General features: G+C 41.4%; 1 protein-coding gene across 2 annotated transcripts in view; it reads right to left on the reverse strand.

Moving 5' to 3' along the window:
• Positions 1-17,936, reverse strand: part of LNX1 (ligand of numb-protein X 1) — a 78,935-nt gene that overhangs the window by 44,391 nt on the left and 16,608 nt on the right. For both annotated transcript variants that reach the window (XM_063135787.1, XM_063135786.1), the window contains exon 2: positions 587-828. In XM_063135787.1, the coding sequence (XP_062991857.1) occupies positions 587-828 (242 nt within the window). The remainder of the gene's footprint in view (positions 1-586; positions 829-17,936) is intronic.

Raw genomic sequence — 17,936 nt, forward strand, 5'->3', positions numbered from 1 at the left:
TGTGGAAGACCAACACATGCGCGCGCACACACACACGCATGCACACACAGTGAGTGACGACAAACATTTGAAATATCAGATGAGGCACATGACTTACAAAGCTCCTGCACTTTCTGTGCATTTTATGTATCTCATTACTTAGGTTCGGCCACTCCAATAAAGCATTACAAAAACAAATAGCTTTTGGCCATTTCCTGGACATCTCTATATATGTAAAATGAGTAGTGAAATGTAATGGAGTATGTGGTATAATTAAATCCCAAATAACCTTTCACAATCGGATAGGATCAGAATTTGATCCTGAATGCTTGCCCTCCATATAAGTTTCATTTCTGTCCTCCTTGACCCTCAGCGCTCTTACCACATTCAAAATAATTGGTGAACACTCCTCTTATTTTGTTCCTCATGTGGCAAGAAGCTGGTTTAGGCTCTTAAGACCCCACAGATTATTACTTCCACCTTCATAGCTCATATTTTTCTCCTCTGCAAAACAGTAACGTAAATAGTGACATGGAAATATGACAGAAAGGAGGGGTCTTTTCGACAGAGGTTAGCAGAACACGAGGTACTTCTCCCTGGCTCTTACTTCTAGTTTGGCTGCTTCTGTTCAGATCTGCAGAACTGGTTCCTGACTGGTTTTCTTCTGAGGTGGTGCTGAAGGCTGGATTAATTAGGCCTGGCTCATCCGTCATTAAGGCTATAGTGGCGGCAGCAGAGAGCTCTGGGCCAAGAGCAGCTACAGTTAAAGCAGCGTTAGAATCAGGAGATCCATCCTGCGAACGTCGCTTTCGCTCCTTGGTAAGGCCATAGTGAGATGCTCCTTTACATCTAAAGAAGGGGAAGAGAGACAGGTCACATTATAAAAATTGATTCGATCTTCTTAAAAGAAATGGAAACAGGTGATTATTAAATAACATCAACAACTAAATGTAGCCACCCAAACATGCAATGATGGCTCTATCTGACCGCCTTCAGCTCTCTGAACAAATCATTGTCTGTCCCCAAATTAACAGGCCCAGCAATTAACCCTGATTTATTTTATTAAACAATGAATTATACGAGACAATGAACACTATGAAAAGATGCCAGGCATGTCATGTTTTCCTAGTATTAAAGAGGAGGGGGAAGGGAAGATAACATCCAATAATGATGGATTAAATTATTAATTCACTTGAAAAGCCTACTTTGGGTGAAGAAATCCATTCTAGGAACACATGGGCTGTTTGTAGCTGTGGTTCCCCCGCATAGGAAACAGAGAGACAAGCCTAGCAGGTGACTGATCAAAACGAAGAATGGAGTCCATAATCACTCCTTTGTCTTTGGACTAATGAAAGAGGGCAGTGTGAGGCACAAAAGCTTGTTTGTGTCCGTTTACGTTTGGGGAAAGTAAAAGCCACACACAGAGGAGGCTGCGGAGTCCTCCGCCATGACAAACAGGGTCTGTCATAGCAGCCATCACTTCATGAGTGGTGTCGCAGCTGCCTTCCAGATTCAGCATTCCCACCGCCTTTGCGAAAGGCTTTCCGAAAAACAATTTGAATTGGGCCTCTCTTGTGGCTCCACCTGTTTGCTAGACAGAGTTGGGATGCTCCAGACAATTATACAGGTTTAGGCCTGCTAACAAAGGCTCCTCCCTACAGTCCTTCCTCTCCCCGCCAGTTCAGACACTCCTTTTTATGCCCCCTTGTCTTATGATTAACAGAGACATCATTCAGGGAGGGTACAGGGGCAGTCTCTTTCCTGCCAGTGTTTCAGATCTCATGCATTATTCTTCCAGAGACTATACATCTGATTATTATGAGCTTTAAAAAGCATACAGCCACAACAAATGCTCTTAAAATACTCCCTTTTCTTCTTCTTTTGCGGATTAAACTTGAATATGACCAAGTGCTGGACTTTGAACATTTGCTGTGAATTTGTCCTCCCACCCTGAAATTCTCCTCTCCCAGCCCCATAATCCTCATTGGACCCTCTGAAAACAAAATTATAGGACAGTGTTCTACCCATTCATTCATTTTGTATGCTGTCCGATATAAATATTCTCAGGGTTGCTTATGCGACAAAGATTAAAACAGTAAATACACAGTAATAAAAGGATGCAAGATAAAACGGTGGATGAAACTAACTGTTTCCACAGAAGTTAAAAGCCTGGGGATTTTTTTTAAATAAATGTTTGCTTGACACCAAAAAGACATCAAAGTATTTGTCAGGTGGGGAAGTGGTGGGGCCAGGCTGGACATTGGGGGCTGAAGTGCACCCCACCCCTGCAAGGACCATGCAGAATTAGCAAGCAGTGATAAACAGGCCCAGTGTCAGTACCTGGGTTTGCATGGATATGCTAAAGCCCACCAGACTGACACTGGTTGCCACAGCACCATATATATACACATACTTGGGGCTACTGGCCAGGCATCTACACGATTACCTGATGAACATTTTATTATTTTTTTACTTTTAAAATGTATTATCCCTTTTTATAACAAAGAAAGGGACAGTATATTTCTTTCTAAGTAAATGAGTTTAGCGCCAGGGCTACAATAGCAAACTAAGTTTTATTCCTGAGGTCATGATGGTGCCATGATTTAACTATTAGGTGGATCCACAGTTGGCTACAGAATCGGACTCAAAGACTGCTTATCAATGGTAACTTCTCAAAGCAGTGGGAGGTTACGAGCAGGGTACCACAGGGCTCAGTCCTGGTCCCAGTGCTCTTCAACATTTTTATTGTTGATTTGGACGAGGAGGTGCAGGAAAGGCTGACCAAATTTGCAGATGACACAAAATTGGGTGGGATAGCTAATACTCTGGAAGGCAGAAACAAACTTCACAGTGATCTTGATTGGCTGGAGTGCTGGGCTGAAAGCAACAGAATGAAATTTAATAAGGATAAATGCCAAGTTCTACATCTAGGAAAAAGAAACCAAATGCACAGTTACAAGATGGGGGATACTTGGATCAGCAATACTACAAGCGAGAAGGATCTTGGAATTGTTGTAGATCACAAGCTGGATATGAGCCAACAGTGTGATGTGGCTGTAAAAAAAGCAAATGCTATTTTGGACTGCATTAATAGAAGTATAGCTTCTAAATCGTGTGCGGTACTAGTTAGAGTGACCAAATGACAGGAAAAATCCAGATTTATTAGGATTTTTTCTAACAAATCCGGGAGATGGGGAATTTGTGAAATTTGGAGAAAAATCTGGATTTTTTTCTGCCCTCCCCACTCAAAGGGTCTATGAATTAAGGTTATGGAGGCTCTTAATTTTTCCTATATCTATGGCCGCAAACTACAGTGGCGATAAAGAGGAATGGACCTTTATGGCTGCTGTAGTTTGTAGCCATAGATATACTAAAAGTAGAGCTGCAGTGACCTTAACTTCATAGGCCTGGGGTAACAGGGCTCCCTCTGCTTGTGCCTTCATGCACACACACTTAAGGACTCCCACCTCATCATAAGGATTTTCTGTAAGGGTGGGAGAAAGGAGGAGGAGGAGGAGGAGGCCAACACCCAATGCATTTTGAGAATGAGGTAGCCTGACTGACTAAGCTTAGCAAAGAGAGGAGGAAGGGAGTCCAAGGAGCAAGGAAAATGGTAGGAAAGAGACCTAGGGCAAGGGAGGGGGCAGCAGAGTATATTTACGCAGAAGTAAGTCCCTCCTATGTTAAGTGAGGCTTACTCCCAGGAAAGTGTAATTGGATTGCAGCCCAACTGTCCTATTGAAATGTTGCTCTCTCTGCCAACTCATCCTTTTGCACTTTTACGCCACTTGTGCATGTGGTTCAGTGTGACTACAGGGCCGAGATTTTTAAAAATGATTTGTGAGGTATGTGCACAAGCGGAGATGTGCAGCAGCACATGGGAGGGGATAGGAACTCCGTCAAATATGCACTCCTTTGCAGAGATATATTTGTATTAAAAAAAAAGCCACACACACTCAGTGGTAAAACATGCCAACACCCATCCAAAACATGTGGCAATGGTCAATAGGTCCACTCCTACAGACCTCTGATACCCATGCACATGCCCTTCACAGCTGATTGGTTGTTTGCTGAGCCCGTAACTTGCAGCACACAACAACGACCTCACAAAGGGGGGGGGGCAGCACACCACAAACGTTCTTCAGAATGGATGCGACAAAGCTGGAAAAACTGAGACAAAAGAAGTCAGAAATATTCCAGGAAAACTGAGAGGTGGAGCCGAGATCACTGCAGGAGCAGGTGAACGTCATGTGCACCATTAGTGATGACTGCGATACAATCCTGCAATAAATGGCTAGTGTAGACTCCCCCAAAGTTGCTTTGAATCATGGAATGCACAGTGAAATGCCAAATGAGAAATGTCTTCTACCATGCCGCTCCCTATCTGGATTGGTGCTCCACCCCCATCCTGCATCTCTCCAGCCACTTTTCTCTTTGCCTAGAAGGGCTGGCCCATACTTAAACTAATTTGGATGATAGCTGCTTCCAAGAATTTACTCCTCCACTGTAATGAGTAGTGGAAACTCCCAATGGTGCGAAAGTTTCAGAGTTGTATTGGATGTTCCTAGAGGTGAGTACTGCTGGGTGTTGCTGTCACATTATCAGGTGTTTCCACATGGAGAAACAGCACTACAATTAGGGTTTCAGTCCATGACGCTGTCTGGTAGGTAAGGATTATAGTGAGATAGTACACGTGAAGCACTTTGGAGGTGCCAAAGTGCTAAGTAAGTACGTACATACCTATGCTGAATTTACCAACTTGAAAGTTAGCATAACTGCCTTAAAATTCACCAGCAAGAGGGAATATTTAAGTATCTCAGAAGGTAAACATTTCAAAGTGAAAAACTTTTAAAATTCTATACGTCAGTTGGGAATTAGAACATTTTAAAATATAGGAATACTGGGAGTTGTAGATTTCCCCCCCTGTCAAAATATGCATAGGATTGTGCCCTGAAGGAAGCCAGTCCTTCTCAGCCGCCATCTGCCCCATCCGTAATATGGCACATAACAATACTGACAACTTTACATAATTGTTGTATGGACTACAACCAAATTATGAATAGGAAGTGCTTTGAACATTTGAAAGTGCTATACAAACGTTAAAGACAATGTTGATTTATTTATATGAAAAATATATCCTGAACTTCTGGGGCTTATGCAGCACTCAGGACAGTTAACAACATTTAAAAGCAACTATCCCCTAAAAATCCCCTAAAAATCCCACACATCAGATAAAACAGAGACATAAGAGAGAAACTTATATATATACAAAAAACCAGATGCCTGCCTAAATAACAAACATCATAAGAAACAAGCTTTGTGAGGCAAAAGATTACACTGTTTAGGTGGGACCATTGAGAAAGCCCCTTTTTCTCATCCCCATCAGCTGAGCCTCCACCATAGTTGAGGCATAGAGAAGAATCACTCTGTCAAATCTTAGGCTGATATGGGAAAAGGCAGTCCCTAAGGTATCCTGGACTAAGCCATTTAGGCCATTAAAAGCCAACACCAACACTTTGAATTGTGCCCGGGACAAAAATGGTGTAACTCTAGCAACATGAAGTGTCATATTTTCCCATAAACAAGTGTGCACTTCCACTCTCACTGCTACATTCTGGGTCAATTGCAGTTTACAAAAGCTCTTCTTCATATAGGGCACCTTGCAGTAATCCAATCTAGATTATTATTATCTAGATCCAATAATCCAATGTAAGGCATTATGATGTCTTGCCTATACAGGACCCGCTGCATTAATTTAATAAGACAAAATAGTGGTGACAACTCCAATGTACGCCATACATATGCTGTCATTAAGAATGAATCAACACATGACTCTTTAGTTGTGTGTTTATGTTGTAGGAAGCCTCAGCAGCATGCATTCCTCCTGTCAGACAAACATCTGTACCTCAAATTTGTCGTAAGATCTGCCACATCAACTCTTGTCTTTTAGAGATCATCACTGTTTCACTTATGCTGTCACTACTTAGATTAGGGAAAACAGGATTAAACAAACAAGTTCCTTTCTCTGACAAACAGAAGCATGTGGTGAAGTCAAATCGCATATGAACAGCTCCAGCTTAATTTCCACATGGCCTCGCTTGGCTTCTGAAAGAGACCATGAAGAAACAGCTATACCACACTGGTGATAATATTGCTGTCACTGACAGTCACATCGCTGGCAGTGCCTGTCAGTAACTTCTGTTTTGACTTGGTTCAAACATAGCCCAGTTCAGATGCTTTAAACCTGGGCGCAACTGTGTAGAGTCAGGCTGAGCAGAAGTTAAATCAGGCTTTGCTGTTAGATCTCTAGGTGATTTACAGTAGATTGGCAAGGATTTCTGACTCCTAATCATTTAACAATAACAAGTAAAACTGAAAGCTTAAAAAAAAACCTCTACTACAACTGGCCTTGTGTTCATCACTTAGCCTCAGTATTCCTCACCTCTAAAGTGTATTAATTAGTTACTGTTGGCCAGGTCATTGTGTCGCTCCACTGGTCATGTTTGTGTTAAAATTGTGAACCGCCCAGAGAGCTTCGGCTATTGAGCGGTATAAAAATGTAATAAATAAATAAATAAAAATCCCTGATTTATAGTAACTCAGATGTAGATTTGTATTTGTTTATACAGTGGATAGCTCATGGTGTGTATTAGTTAATTGACTCCATTGCTGCCACATACCCCCTCATTAAATTGCATCTGGCTCTGATTAGAAGACTTTTGTGGTCCTAGTAAAAAACAAAGTAGATCCCACAACACTGAAGTCTGACCATCCCTGGGGCTTGTCTATACAGCTTGTTTTCCCTGACCTAAATGCACATATTCATGTATCAGGACACATGATGCAGCTGTCCATTAGTTGTAGCACTGGGGGTTTAACGCGATAATGCGCATATTCGCATTTGCGATTTACCGCGACTTTTGGATCACGCCCAAGTTTGCACCGCGTTATGGTTATGTGTCTTTGGGGGAGTTAAATTGCATTTTGACATGTGGGCGGAGCTTTGAGGGTAGGACAATGTGATTGGCTGATTTCCCACCTATCGGCTGCCTTGCACCATTTTTAGTTTGAATTCTCTGATTCTGCTGCCTTGTTCTTTCCCCCCTGCTCCCAGCTTGTCTGTTTTATGAATCTGCAGAGCTCTGCATATAAAATTTATAGCTTCCATCGGCTCTACTCCGTAGCATTGTCCCATCGTATATGCATATATGAGCACATGCGCATTTATAACTGCACTATAAAAAAATCAGGAAATAAATTGCTGTTGCTGCTGCAGTGTGATGCTCTTTACCTAGATTCAAATCAACGAAAATTCAGGTTTATATTTAATGAGGAGCAATCCCGTTGTCGTATAGACAGGGGCCTGGTGTAGGGAACCTAACATCTGTGAATAGAAGTGGTGCATTAGTGTGGTGGCATTTGTTCACATGTTATTTCTTCCATGGGCTGTGTCCATGGGGATGCTCTGCGTAGAGGATTTTACTGTGTCCAAGTTAGTGTCAGGGCTGTGGCCTGGCCTGTAGGGAATGGGAGAGAATTTTATTCAGTTTGCATTTTGATAAGAACTTACAGGATTCACACTTCCCAAATCTCGAAATGCAAACCAGAATGCAGTTATCCTTCAATACGGGGACTTCTTGGAATTTTGTGAACCACTTCTCCAAGTAAAAATGAGTACAAAATGCACGTGTTAGAGGAAAGTGCACACAAAAATCTGTTCGCTAGTGGAAAAAAATGTATCAAAGATTATATAACGGAAACTGTTTACAACTGTGTATATCAGACAAAAATGCATATATGAGGAGAAAAAAATACAAATTCGTGCAGAAACAGAATGGAACAAATTAAAGATTGGGGAAAATGAGAAAATGATTCAAATAAAATTGACAGATTCATTCATCCCGACTAGTCTGCAAATAGTTCCAGAGGTGGCAAGCCAATAAGCAGGTAGTCAGATAAATACTTAGACACGTGGAAAGGAAGCCAACTCAGCCTGCTCTTGAAAAACAAGCTGATAAAACTGAAGAGCTAGTCCAGAATCAGCAGCTTTTTAGGGCCAGATAGGACCATAGTGCACAGGTGTCCTTGCTGCTAGACTTCCTGGTTCAAGATATTTGGACAAGATGCTGATTTGCAATTTCAAAGTTGAACCTTTTCTACTGGAAACATCAGCTTTTCTTACACGGTAACCCCAAAAAGCTGTTTAAAGTAATCCTTTGTGACACTGTATACTATCAAAGATCTTTTCATACTGTTTATTTTCTGGCATCTGTTTTGGTTATATCTTCCTTTGACACATCAAAGATACAATCACATGTAATCTTTGCAGCACAGAGTATATAGCAGGCACAAAAAAGGAAGAAAACAAATTAGGATAGAAGCATAGAAGCCAGCTGAGTAATTATTACATAGAGTCAGGATACTATATGCAAATATTATTATTCATTCAAGTCAAATTACTGGTTGCAGGGATATAATTAGGGTGATCCCATAACACCAAAATCTGGATGTTTCTATTTGAGTTAACTTGTGTAGTATATCTTTCAAGCTTTTGAGATTAGCAATGAAACATCAAACACATAGCCATGTGTTCAATCTATTTACAGTTCTGCTACAGCCAATGAAAGAGAGCAATTATTTTGTTAACATTAGGGAAGATCTGAAAATACTACCATGATGAGGGTACATATATACGCATTACACATACATGCTCCTGCAAGTGCCAGCAGAGTTCACAGCTCTTGGCATGGGAGTGGTGCACCAGATCAGAGATAACAAGGGGACTCCTCCCCAGCCCCCGGTAGGCCAAGGGGTGGGGCTTGGCAAGTGGAGTAGGGAAGGCCCAGAGAGGGAGCCCAATCCACTAAGGCCCAGATGGGGAACCTTTCTGCAGGCTAGAGATTCTCATCCCTGATTTACATTGCCAGGACCAGAGTGAGATCAAGGGCAGCCTTATCCACATCCAGAACCAGAGGACTTTTTTTTTCTAACTCAGGGTTCCTGAAGCCAACCCTAATAGATGGACACTCAGGTTAGAAAAACTACAAGAAGATCCTACTCTGCTGAACAGGCAAAGGTAGGAGGCTGGGATCTCAGTATATTTACACCAGACATCCAACCCATAGGCCTCATACTGCCTGCCAGTTACAGGGGCCAATGCTGCACACTGCTATTCCCTTCTCATCTGATGGGCTCTGAAATCTGATGAAAACCATGGTCACTTTTCATGTTATGCCCCATCACACAATGAGGTCACCAATTCAAGGAAACACTATGGTGGGATGTGGGAGTGGGCTTCTCGGTTGTGGCACTCCAGCTATGGAATACCTCCCCTTGGAGGTGCGACTGGTGCCGGCGCTGACCTCATTTTGGTGCCAGGTTAAAATACGGCTTTTTAACAAAGCCTTTGATGGCTAAATTCACCTAGGCTGCACTTAGTTTTAATTGTTTCTATTGCTTTTAAATTCTATACTGGTTTTAGCTTGATTAATAGTTTAATTTGTTTTTAGCTGTATATAGTTATTGTTTTATACTGTTCATATGATTTTATCTGTATGCCGCTCTTAGTGATATAGGGTGGGATACAAATGTTTTAATAAATAAATAAATAAATAAATAAATAAATAAATATCATCTCAATAATCCTCACAACCCTATAATGTGCACCATACAGAAAAATCCTATATCATTACCCTACTTTAGACCTTTCTCCCAGCGAGGTGCCATTCATGGAAGCTGGTGTTGCAAAAATTGTGGATTACAACCCAATAAAATCAAATAAAAAGGCATCCGGATGCAGTTTCAAAAGAAAATTTATTTTCCACCTCAGGTACCAAAAATCTCTTTGCACAAAGGTCCCTTTCCCTTGCAAATGTAAAGGAAAAGGGCCCGGAACAGAAGTTTACGGTTCATTTTATATAGAGGGAAACATTGTACACAAATAATTGGTTGTTAGCTCAAATCGTCACAGCTGATCCTCCTCCCTGATTTTCTGACATGCCCAGATGGGGAGAGACCCCGTTGACCTTGCAAAACTCCATTATCATATGATTCCCTTAGTAATGAATCCTGGGACCTTCCTGTCACGTATTCCATTGTCTTTAACTAATCCCTGTCCACTACTCCCTCCCTGGTTTCCCCCCCTTCGCAATGTCCCCTGGGACATTCCTGTCCCACCTTGCCTACGTGGCAGAAAATTCCCGCCGGAGCGTGTGGAAAGGAAGGTGAAGAAGAAGCCCCCAAAGATGGCGCCTGACATTCCTTTTGATGGGCGAGCTTCCCACCTCTTATTTCTCTCCCTGGTTTCCCGCCGAGCCATGGGGAAAGGAATAAGAGGTATGTGTGTGTATGCCAGCTGCGCAAGCAAGCGCCTGGCAATTTAACCAGTGGCCAGGGCTTGTCCTTTACACCTGAGTAAGTGACCTTACCCAAATAGGTAAATGGGATTTTTCTCTCCTAGGAGTAGAGGGTCTATTCTACTCGTCTAAATCACTTAGAAAACACCCAAGGATGGCATTTTGGGAAAGGGAAATGAGGGATCTTGGAAGAAGGAGGGGAGAGAAGAGATGGGCGAAGGGAGTAGTGGGAAATCAGTTATTTTTCCATAACACTGGTGCGGAGCGGTTCCTCTATGGCTATGCAATTCTGCCTCAGAAACCCCTGTATCCCTAGCCAATACACTATAGCTTCTATAGGCTGTAGCACATTGTTATAAATTAAATGGGTTGATGTACTAGACACTCCAAAGACACAACCATTTCAAAGAAGAATAAAATAAAATTGGGTGTGCCTGTTTTGTTGTGAGGATAATATTGCAAGTTATTATGAAGATTAAAACAGAAGAAATTGGAACAACTGCTCTTAAAATATCCTGCTTTTTCACAATACATTGCCAATCTGATCTGAAGACTGTTAATATCTTGCTTGTTTGGGCATGAATCTGTGTTATTTTACAATCCCTGGGGTGGGGTGGGGAACTAAACCGTTGCTGAGGGGTGGGGCAGCCAACCCTTCAATTTTAACGATCTAGCCCACAATCCAGAAAAAATGTGCAACTAATTCCACATGTCCAGCAAGTCTTTGTATTAAGGGCATGACACTGCCAATGTAGCCAGCCAGTGATCTACGTAGAACCTGAAAGTGCTTAATTTTGGCCGCATGGCTTGTTCCCCTTTTCTAAATAGCATACTTTAAGCTATATATCAAGAGTTTCAAAAGCAATTTACAGCACAAGATGTGGGGAATGGAAGGAATTATTTGAATTAAAAGGTCAAAAGTCCCACTGTGTGTGCAGAAGGGTTTTGGAGCATCTAAAGGAGTTCCCTGTATTGTAGCTTGGAGTCAGAGTGGAACACATGTGGCTCCGATCTCACCATTGATAGTGCCTCAGCAATAATCTTAAAATATTGCAACCAATGAACCACAACCTATTGCTCTGGGTTGGACATAATGCTGAACTATCGTTTAATGTTATGTACATAAGCCTTGGGCTCATGTGCTCCCCTCTCCTCTCCTCCTTTGGTGTGGCCATGAAGAGGACCTCAGAAGCTTTCATTTCCTGTTTTCTGCTAACTGCAGTTTATTATTATGTCTGAACCCAGACAAGCTAAGTTGACTTGTTTCCCTAAATCAGCCTTCCCAAACCTGGTGCTCTCCAGATGTTTTGAACTATATTTCCCAGCATTCCTGACCATTGACCATGCTGCCTGGGCTGATGGGAGTTGAAGGCCAAAACACCTGAAGTGTGGAAGGTTGGGAAGGCTGCATTAAACCGTAGCTTAGTCTTATGGCTGAACAAGGCTGTGATGTTATTATGATTATTTTAAAGCAACAATACTAATTACATACACATACCTCATACCATTCATGTATATGGCACTACAATGGAAGCAACATTGTTAAGTCCCAAAGCATTTACAGCAGTCTGCAGTTTGGTAGTGTGAAGACAACAAATGGAGGAAAGGGAAGGAAAATGCAAGAGTAACATTGCGAAAGGGGAAGCAAGGGGAACAATGTACTGTGAGAGATTAATGTACATGACAAAATAATAGAAAGTTATCTACAGGTTGTTAGGATGGTGTCAGGATTAGTGTGTTGGACTGGGACTACTTGGGTTCAAATCCCCTGGGCACAGCAAGAGCTGTATCATTCTGGGTGGGGGTGGGAAGGTAGCTCAGTGGCACAACACACACCTTGCATGTAGAAGGCTCTGGGTTCAACTTCTGGCATCCCCAGTTAGAAAGAACTGGGTAACAGGTGATGGGAAAGACCTCTGCTTGACAACCTGGAGACCCATTGCCAGACAAAATAGACAATATTGGGCTAGATGGACAAACAGACTGACCTGGTATAAGGCAGTTTCCTATGTTTGTACTCCAATGAGCTTACAATCTAGAATAATCAAGGATATACATGGAAGTAGAGAGGGGATTAAGTTACACAATAATTTGCTTAATGATGCCACGGACTCCTCCGATAGCTGTACCGATAGCTGGCCTACCTTTGTGTCCACCTTTCTGAATACCTTCCTACCATTTAGTGAGTGCCTTGCTAGTGCTGGGGTTCACTGTTGATTGTTCAAAACATTGGCATATGTGAATATGGATGCATGATGTACTCTTACTTTCTAACCTCTATTGCCTCTCCACAGTAACCTTGCGAAGCTTCTAGGAGCTTTGAGTTTCAGCATATATCTCTGGTTTTTTTGTTTGTTTTCTGTTTACTTTAAACATCTTATTAGTTCATGAGTGCCAATTGTGAAGCTTATGTTGATACAAAGTTAGGGCAGCAGTGCCCACATCCGAAGCATAAAGCCATTAAAAAAACCAAAAAACCAAAAACCACTGGCTTGGTTTAGAGCATCTTTTAGAGATTAAACTCCAGATTTCATTGGGCTACTGGCTTCAGTCACTTGAGGATGCTGAGAGAAGCCCCAGGCAGATCATTGCAAACAATTGAACACTGTCTTTACACCTCTGTATTTGATGGAACATGGTGTTAATAGCCTCCCAGAAGTCTGGATTTAGTGACATTTACCTCTGACCTGCTTGACCTCAATTCCTCAGACCTTAATCCCCCACTGGCTCTTTTAGGTATCGGCATTGCAATGGACAGCATGTCCCAATAGGCACAAGTAGTAAATAACCCAAGTTGTCCAGAGAAAGCACATCAAATTATGTCGTTAACACGCCTGCAAAGGGTTTGTTAAAAGTTTAAAGGTGTAAATCAGTTGCTCAGTTGATGGTATGAAGCAGCTAGATGGATGGAGAGGAAATATTGCAAATAAAGATTTCTAATTAAAAAAGAGAAAGAAAAGAAAGACAGACAGCAATTCTCTTGACCTGTTAAATTCACAATCTGACCTTTAGCAACTAGCAACTTGCAATGAGCCATTTAGAACAAAAGTGAATGACAGTGTGCCTATAACCCTGACACAACAGGGTCTCCCTTGTGGAGAGGATAGATCATTTCTTTTCTTTTCAGTATATTTTTTAATTAGTATATTTAGTATATTCTTTTTGGTATATTACTAAAACTGACTTTTTCTAGCCCTCACAAGTGAGTTTGGAGACCAAAAGAAACAATAGATTTCTACTCATTAGGAAAGGAATCAAAACTCAAACTGCCTGTATTGTAATGCCCATATACAAAATGATGGTTTGTCTATGCTTGGAATACTGTGTATAGTTCTGTAACCATAGTTCAAAAAGGATACAGTAGAGTTAGAAGTGGTCAGAAAAGGACAACTGAAATTATCAAGGGACTGGAGTATCTCCTATATGAGGAAAGGTTACACCACTTGGAGCTAAGAAAAAAAAGAAAGGAAGGAAGGATGTGCTAGAAATTACGCATAATGTGGAGAAAGTGAATAGGGAGAAGTTCAATGTAGCTGAATGGCGGGAGATCCAAGACAGATAAGGAAATGGTTCTTCACCCAATGCATAGTCTTGTATTTTGCCCCCAAACTATGGAACGTGATTGGTCAAGAACCGTGATTGGTCCAAGAGTGTAAAGATGCATCTTACCCTTTTCAAATATGTAGTTTTAATATTTTACAATTTCAATGTCCATGTTTTTATTGTTTTAAGGTTTTATTGTTTTAAATAGTTGTATACCACCCTGACAGCTTTTTAGCTGATATGGTGGTATATAAATTCTAATAATAAATAAATACTTAAACTGTGGAATTTGCTACCACAAGTAAGGATAGGAGCCAACTTGGAAGGCTGTAATAGTTTCTTTCCCTAAACTAGCAGCAGGGAACTTGTGGCCCTCCAGATGCTATTGGAGTGCAACTCCCATCATCCTGTCCATTGGCTATGCTGCCTGGGGCTGGTGGGGGTTGTTGTCCAATATCACCTGGAGGGCTATTGGTAACCCACTGTGGAGTAGGCCATCTAGAAAATCACAGTTCTAATATCTTTATTGCACATCTCCTACTCTTCCTTCAGGGGGAGCTCAGAGCAGTTTACAAGAGTATTCCGAGCAGTGTCTCACCCAGACACTGAACAGACTAAAATGTGCTTAGATTTCACAATATACCCAAATCAGGTAGCCTCAGTCTATTATCTGGAGGGGATCTACACTAGTATATGAAACATTGTTTTTACAGTCATTGAACATTTTGTTTTTGAATGATTTAAAATGTAGCAGTTTTTAAAACGTTTACTTACTTTTCTCTTTCTGGGGGAATGCATTCCTTTTGGCCACACTAAGAAAAGAAATCTGTTTGTTCTTTTTCCCTGTCTGCCAATTTCCCCTCCCACTTCCTCTTCTCTCCAAGAATCCTCCACTTACTAACGATCCAGCCAGCAGCCTCCCAAAAGTGAAACTAAAGGTGTCTTCAAAAAAGAGGCTTGAAAGAAAAAAACAGCTCCAACTTTGGGCGCAGAAATTACATAAAAATGCCCCCCCACCCCGGAATGCGACTGGCTAATTAAGAACTACAGGAAACCCATTTAATACGATGAAATTGGCCAAAATAATCAGAGTTCAAAATAAAAACCGGAGAACAGACAACAATAAAAAGTCACAAATTGAACTTCATGTGGCAAAATACTACCAAACGCACACTTAAAAATGGTAAAACACGTTCTAACTTGACTAGTGTAGATCCCCATTCCATTCTGTTTTTCTATTTGTGGAGCTCTCCCATAAGCGAGGAACACACACATATTCTAAAGCCATCACAAGTAAATGATGGTGACTTTCATTGGCTTTTCACTTTTATGCCCTACATTCCATATTACATCAAACACTGGGTGTGCTAACGGAATTAATGTAGGCATATTTATAACAAATCCAGTTCGTGTTCTGTAAGTATTGCTGTAGCAGCCTGTCAATACAGATGGCTAATCCTCACAAAATGACCAGCTTTTAGAGATATCTAATGCTCTTACTGTAGGAAACACTGTACCTTGCAATATTTCTATGGTTTTTCGATTTTGAAAAAGCATGTTTGTAGCCCTCATGGTTATGAACAGCTGAAAGATTCTGACTAAAGACAAACTTGAGCATGGATGCCAGATCTTTGTGTCCATCATGCCTAGAGATTTGGTTCCCTTGGAATACTTATTTTTATCCTCTTGCTTCCAGCAAAGATTTAAAAATTTACGCTAGTAAGTGCTCCATTTATTGTTTGATGCTTTTGTGTCAGCAATTCCTTGAAGGCTTCACTCTGAAGTATTTTTCAATATTGACAGCACTGCTTCTTGAAAGTAAGTGATGACCTCTCCCACTTTTACACATAAAAGCAGTAAAGACACTAGTTCTCTGTGAGCATACTGTCCGTAATTTTAAATAACTGAACTAGTTGCCATTTCATGTCCTCTCAAATTGCAGTTGGATTTTTCTATTTGCCATGAACCCAACTTCTTAGAATTCTTATATGCTAATATTTTCTGGACTGTTTACTTAGTTTTCTTCTGAAAACCTGTGTTCCTTATTGTGGAATATTTTAGGTGGTTCTGAGAAAGGAAAAATCATGATAAACAAGTTCTTTCTTTCTTTCTTTCTTTCTTTCTTTCTTTCTTTCTTCATTGTTTGTTGGGATACAGTTCACGTCAGGAGACCAGAGGGAAAGGCTGGTGTATGTGTGAGAGAGTGGAAGCAGGGTTTGTTCTCTGTCCATGGGCACTATTTGCTTCCACAGGAACTGGTGTGGATAACTGAGTGACTATATGATATCTTCCAGCCCTATAGGGCCCTAACTACACTGTATATTTCTATTAGTTTTATATGTTTTTTTAACTGTAACAGCTTCCCCCAAAGAAGGAACTTGAGCATCATAGCCAGGTGAAGTGCTGAGAATTCTCTTACTTGAGACTCTGAGGGAATCCACACATCATACCGAGACCGCTTCTAAGCGACCCCAGTGCGACGTGAAAGCGATCGTGTAACTTGCCTTTGGAAGAGCCGAGGAAGAGGCGTCCTTGCCGCCGCCGCCCACAGACCTCCTCACCGGCTGGGACGGAGAGCTCGGGGGAAGAAGGCGGGGTGGAGAGCTTCTTCCGCTCTCCACCCCGCCTTCTTCAGCCGAGCTCTCCTCGCCGCCCGGCAAGGAGGTCTGTGGGTGGCGGCAGCGGCAGCAAGGACGCCTCTTCCTCGGCTCTTCCAAAGGCTAGTTACACGATCGCTTTCACGTCGCACTGGGGTCGCTTAGAAGCGGTCTCGGTACGACATGTGGATTCCCCCTCCCTGCTTCTCCCTCACATTACTGCAATTCCCACAATTAACTGGGAAGTGGGAATAACATTTTAGGCCTGTGGAGTTGTTCATAGTTTAATTATTCTATTGTGAGGGAAACTTTGAAACTGCAAGACATTTTCAAGAGTAACAGAGGGAAGTATTTCTTTTGTTTTCAATCATGCATTATTCCTTAGTCAAAAACTAAACAAATGTCACTTGCGCAAAAGAGAACTTATGAAGCATAACTGATGTTTTTAAACCACTCTGAAGTGGTAAAACTCTCTGTGTGTGCCAAATGCTATTTTTGTTATCCTGGTCCTTTGTGGCAAGAGACATACCAAACAAGCTCTTTCCATTAAGCAGAAATTCTCACTGTTGTCTACAAACCTCCCCTGGTGTTCACTGTCATTGCATGGCACAGAGAGAGTAGTTTTAATTGTTTGTCGACATGTATTTATTGAAGCAAAAACAACAGAGTCTTGTGGCATCTTAAAAACTAGCACATATATTACAAATGAAGTAACCATTCTTAAGGTAATTATCACTGGCTGTACTTTCTGCATCTCAATTCCCTGTGACCTCACTGTTTTATAATTTATCTCCTCTCCCAAACACACACACACATACACACGCACACACACTTCTGCCAAATGAGGATAACACTACATGTGTCCGACGAAGTCGACTATGCCCACAAAAGCTTATGCCATAATAAATTAGTCTTTACACCTTAAAAGTGAACTCTTTGTTATTTTTGATGCAACACAACTACTCCTCTGGAAAATGGATGCATTGAAATATGCACTATATACACTGTAAAATATTGTACTGTAATATACAATAATATATAATGTTATACACCTGAAGAGGCACAAAATACAGGAAAGTTGAACTTAATTGTAAACAAGAAAACCATCAAGGGACTTTTTCCAAATATTTCAAAGAGTTATTTGGTGCAATAGTCACCCTTACCATGATCTTGCAAATGGAATGTCATGCACAATATTGACGACAGAGAGGAGTAAGGAAGAATACTACTATTGTATTGGTGGGACGGCCTTCCTGGAGTTGTGTCTAATCTGACTATGGCTCATCACTCTTTATTTACCAATGAATAATTTACCATAATCGTCCTTCTATACTCTTTCGTCCAATGTTCAGATCATCTCTCTTTCAGGCATTGTAGTCTATGGTGAGTTACTAGCATGCTAATTCAGAATGCCAGTCACCACATATTCAGGTGGAGGAAAGGAGGACTTCCCCTCAGTTTC

Source organism: Elgaria multicarinata, chromosome 10, assembly GCF_023053635.1.
Source record: "Elgaria multicarinata webbii isolate HBS135686 ecotype San Diego chromosome 10, rElgMul1.1.pri, whole genome shotgun sequence".
Classification (NCBI taxonomy): Eukaryota; Metazoa; Chordata; class Lepidosauria; order Squamata; family Anguidae; genus Elgaria; species Elgaria multicarinata.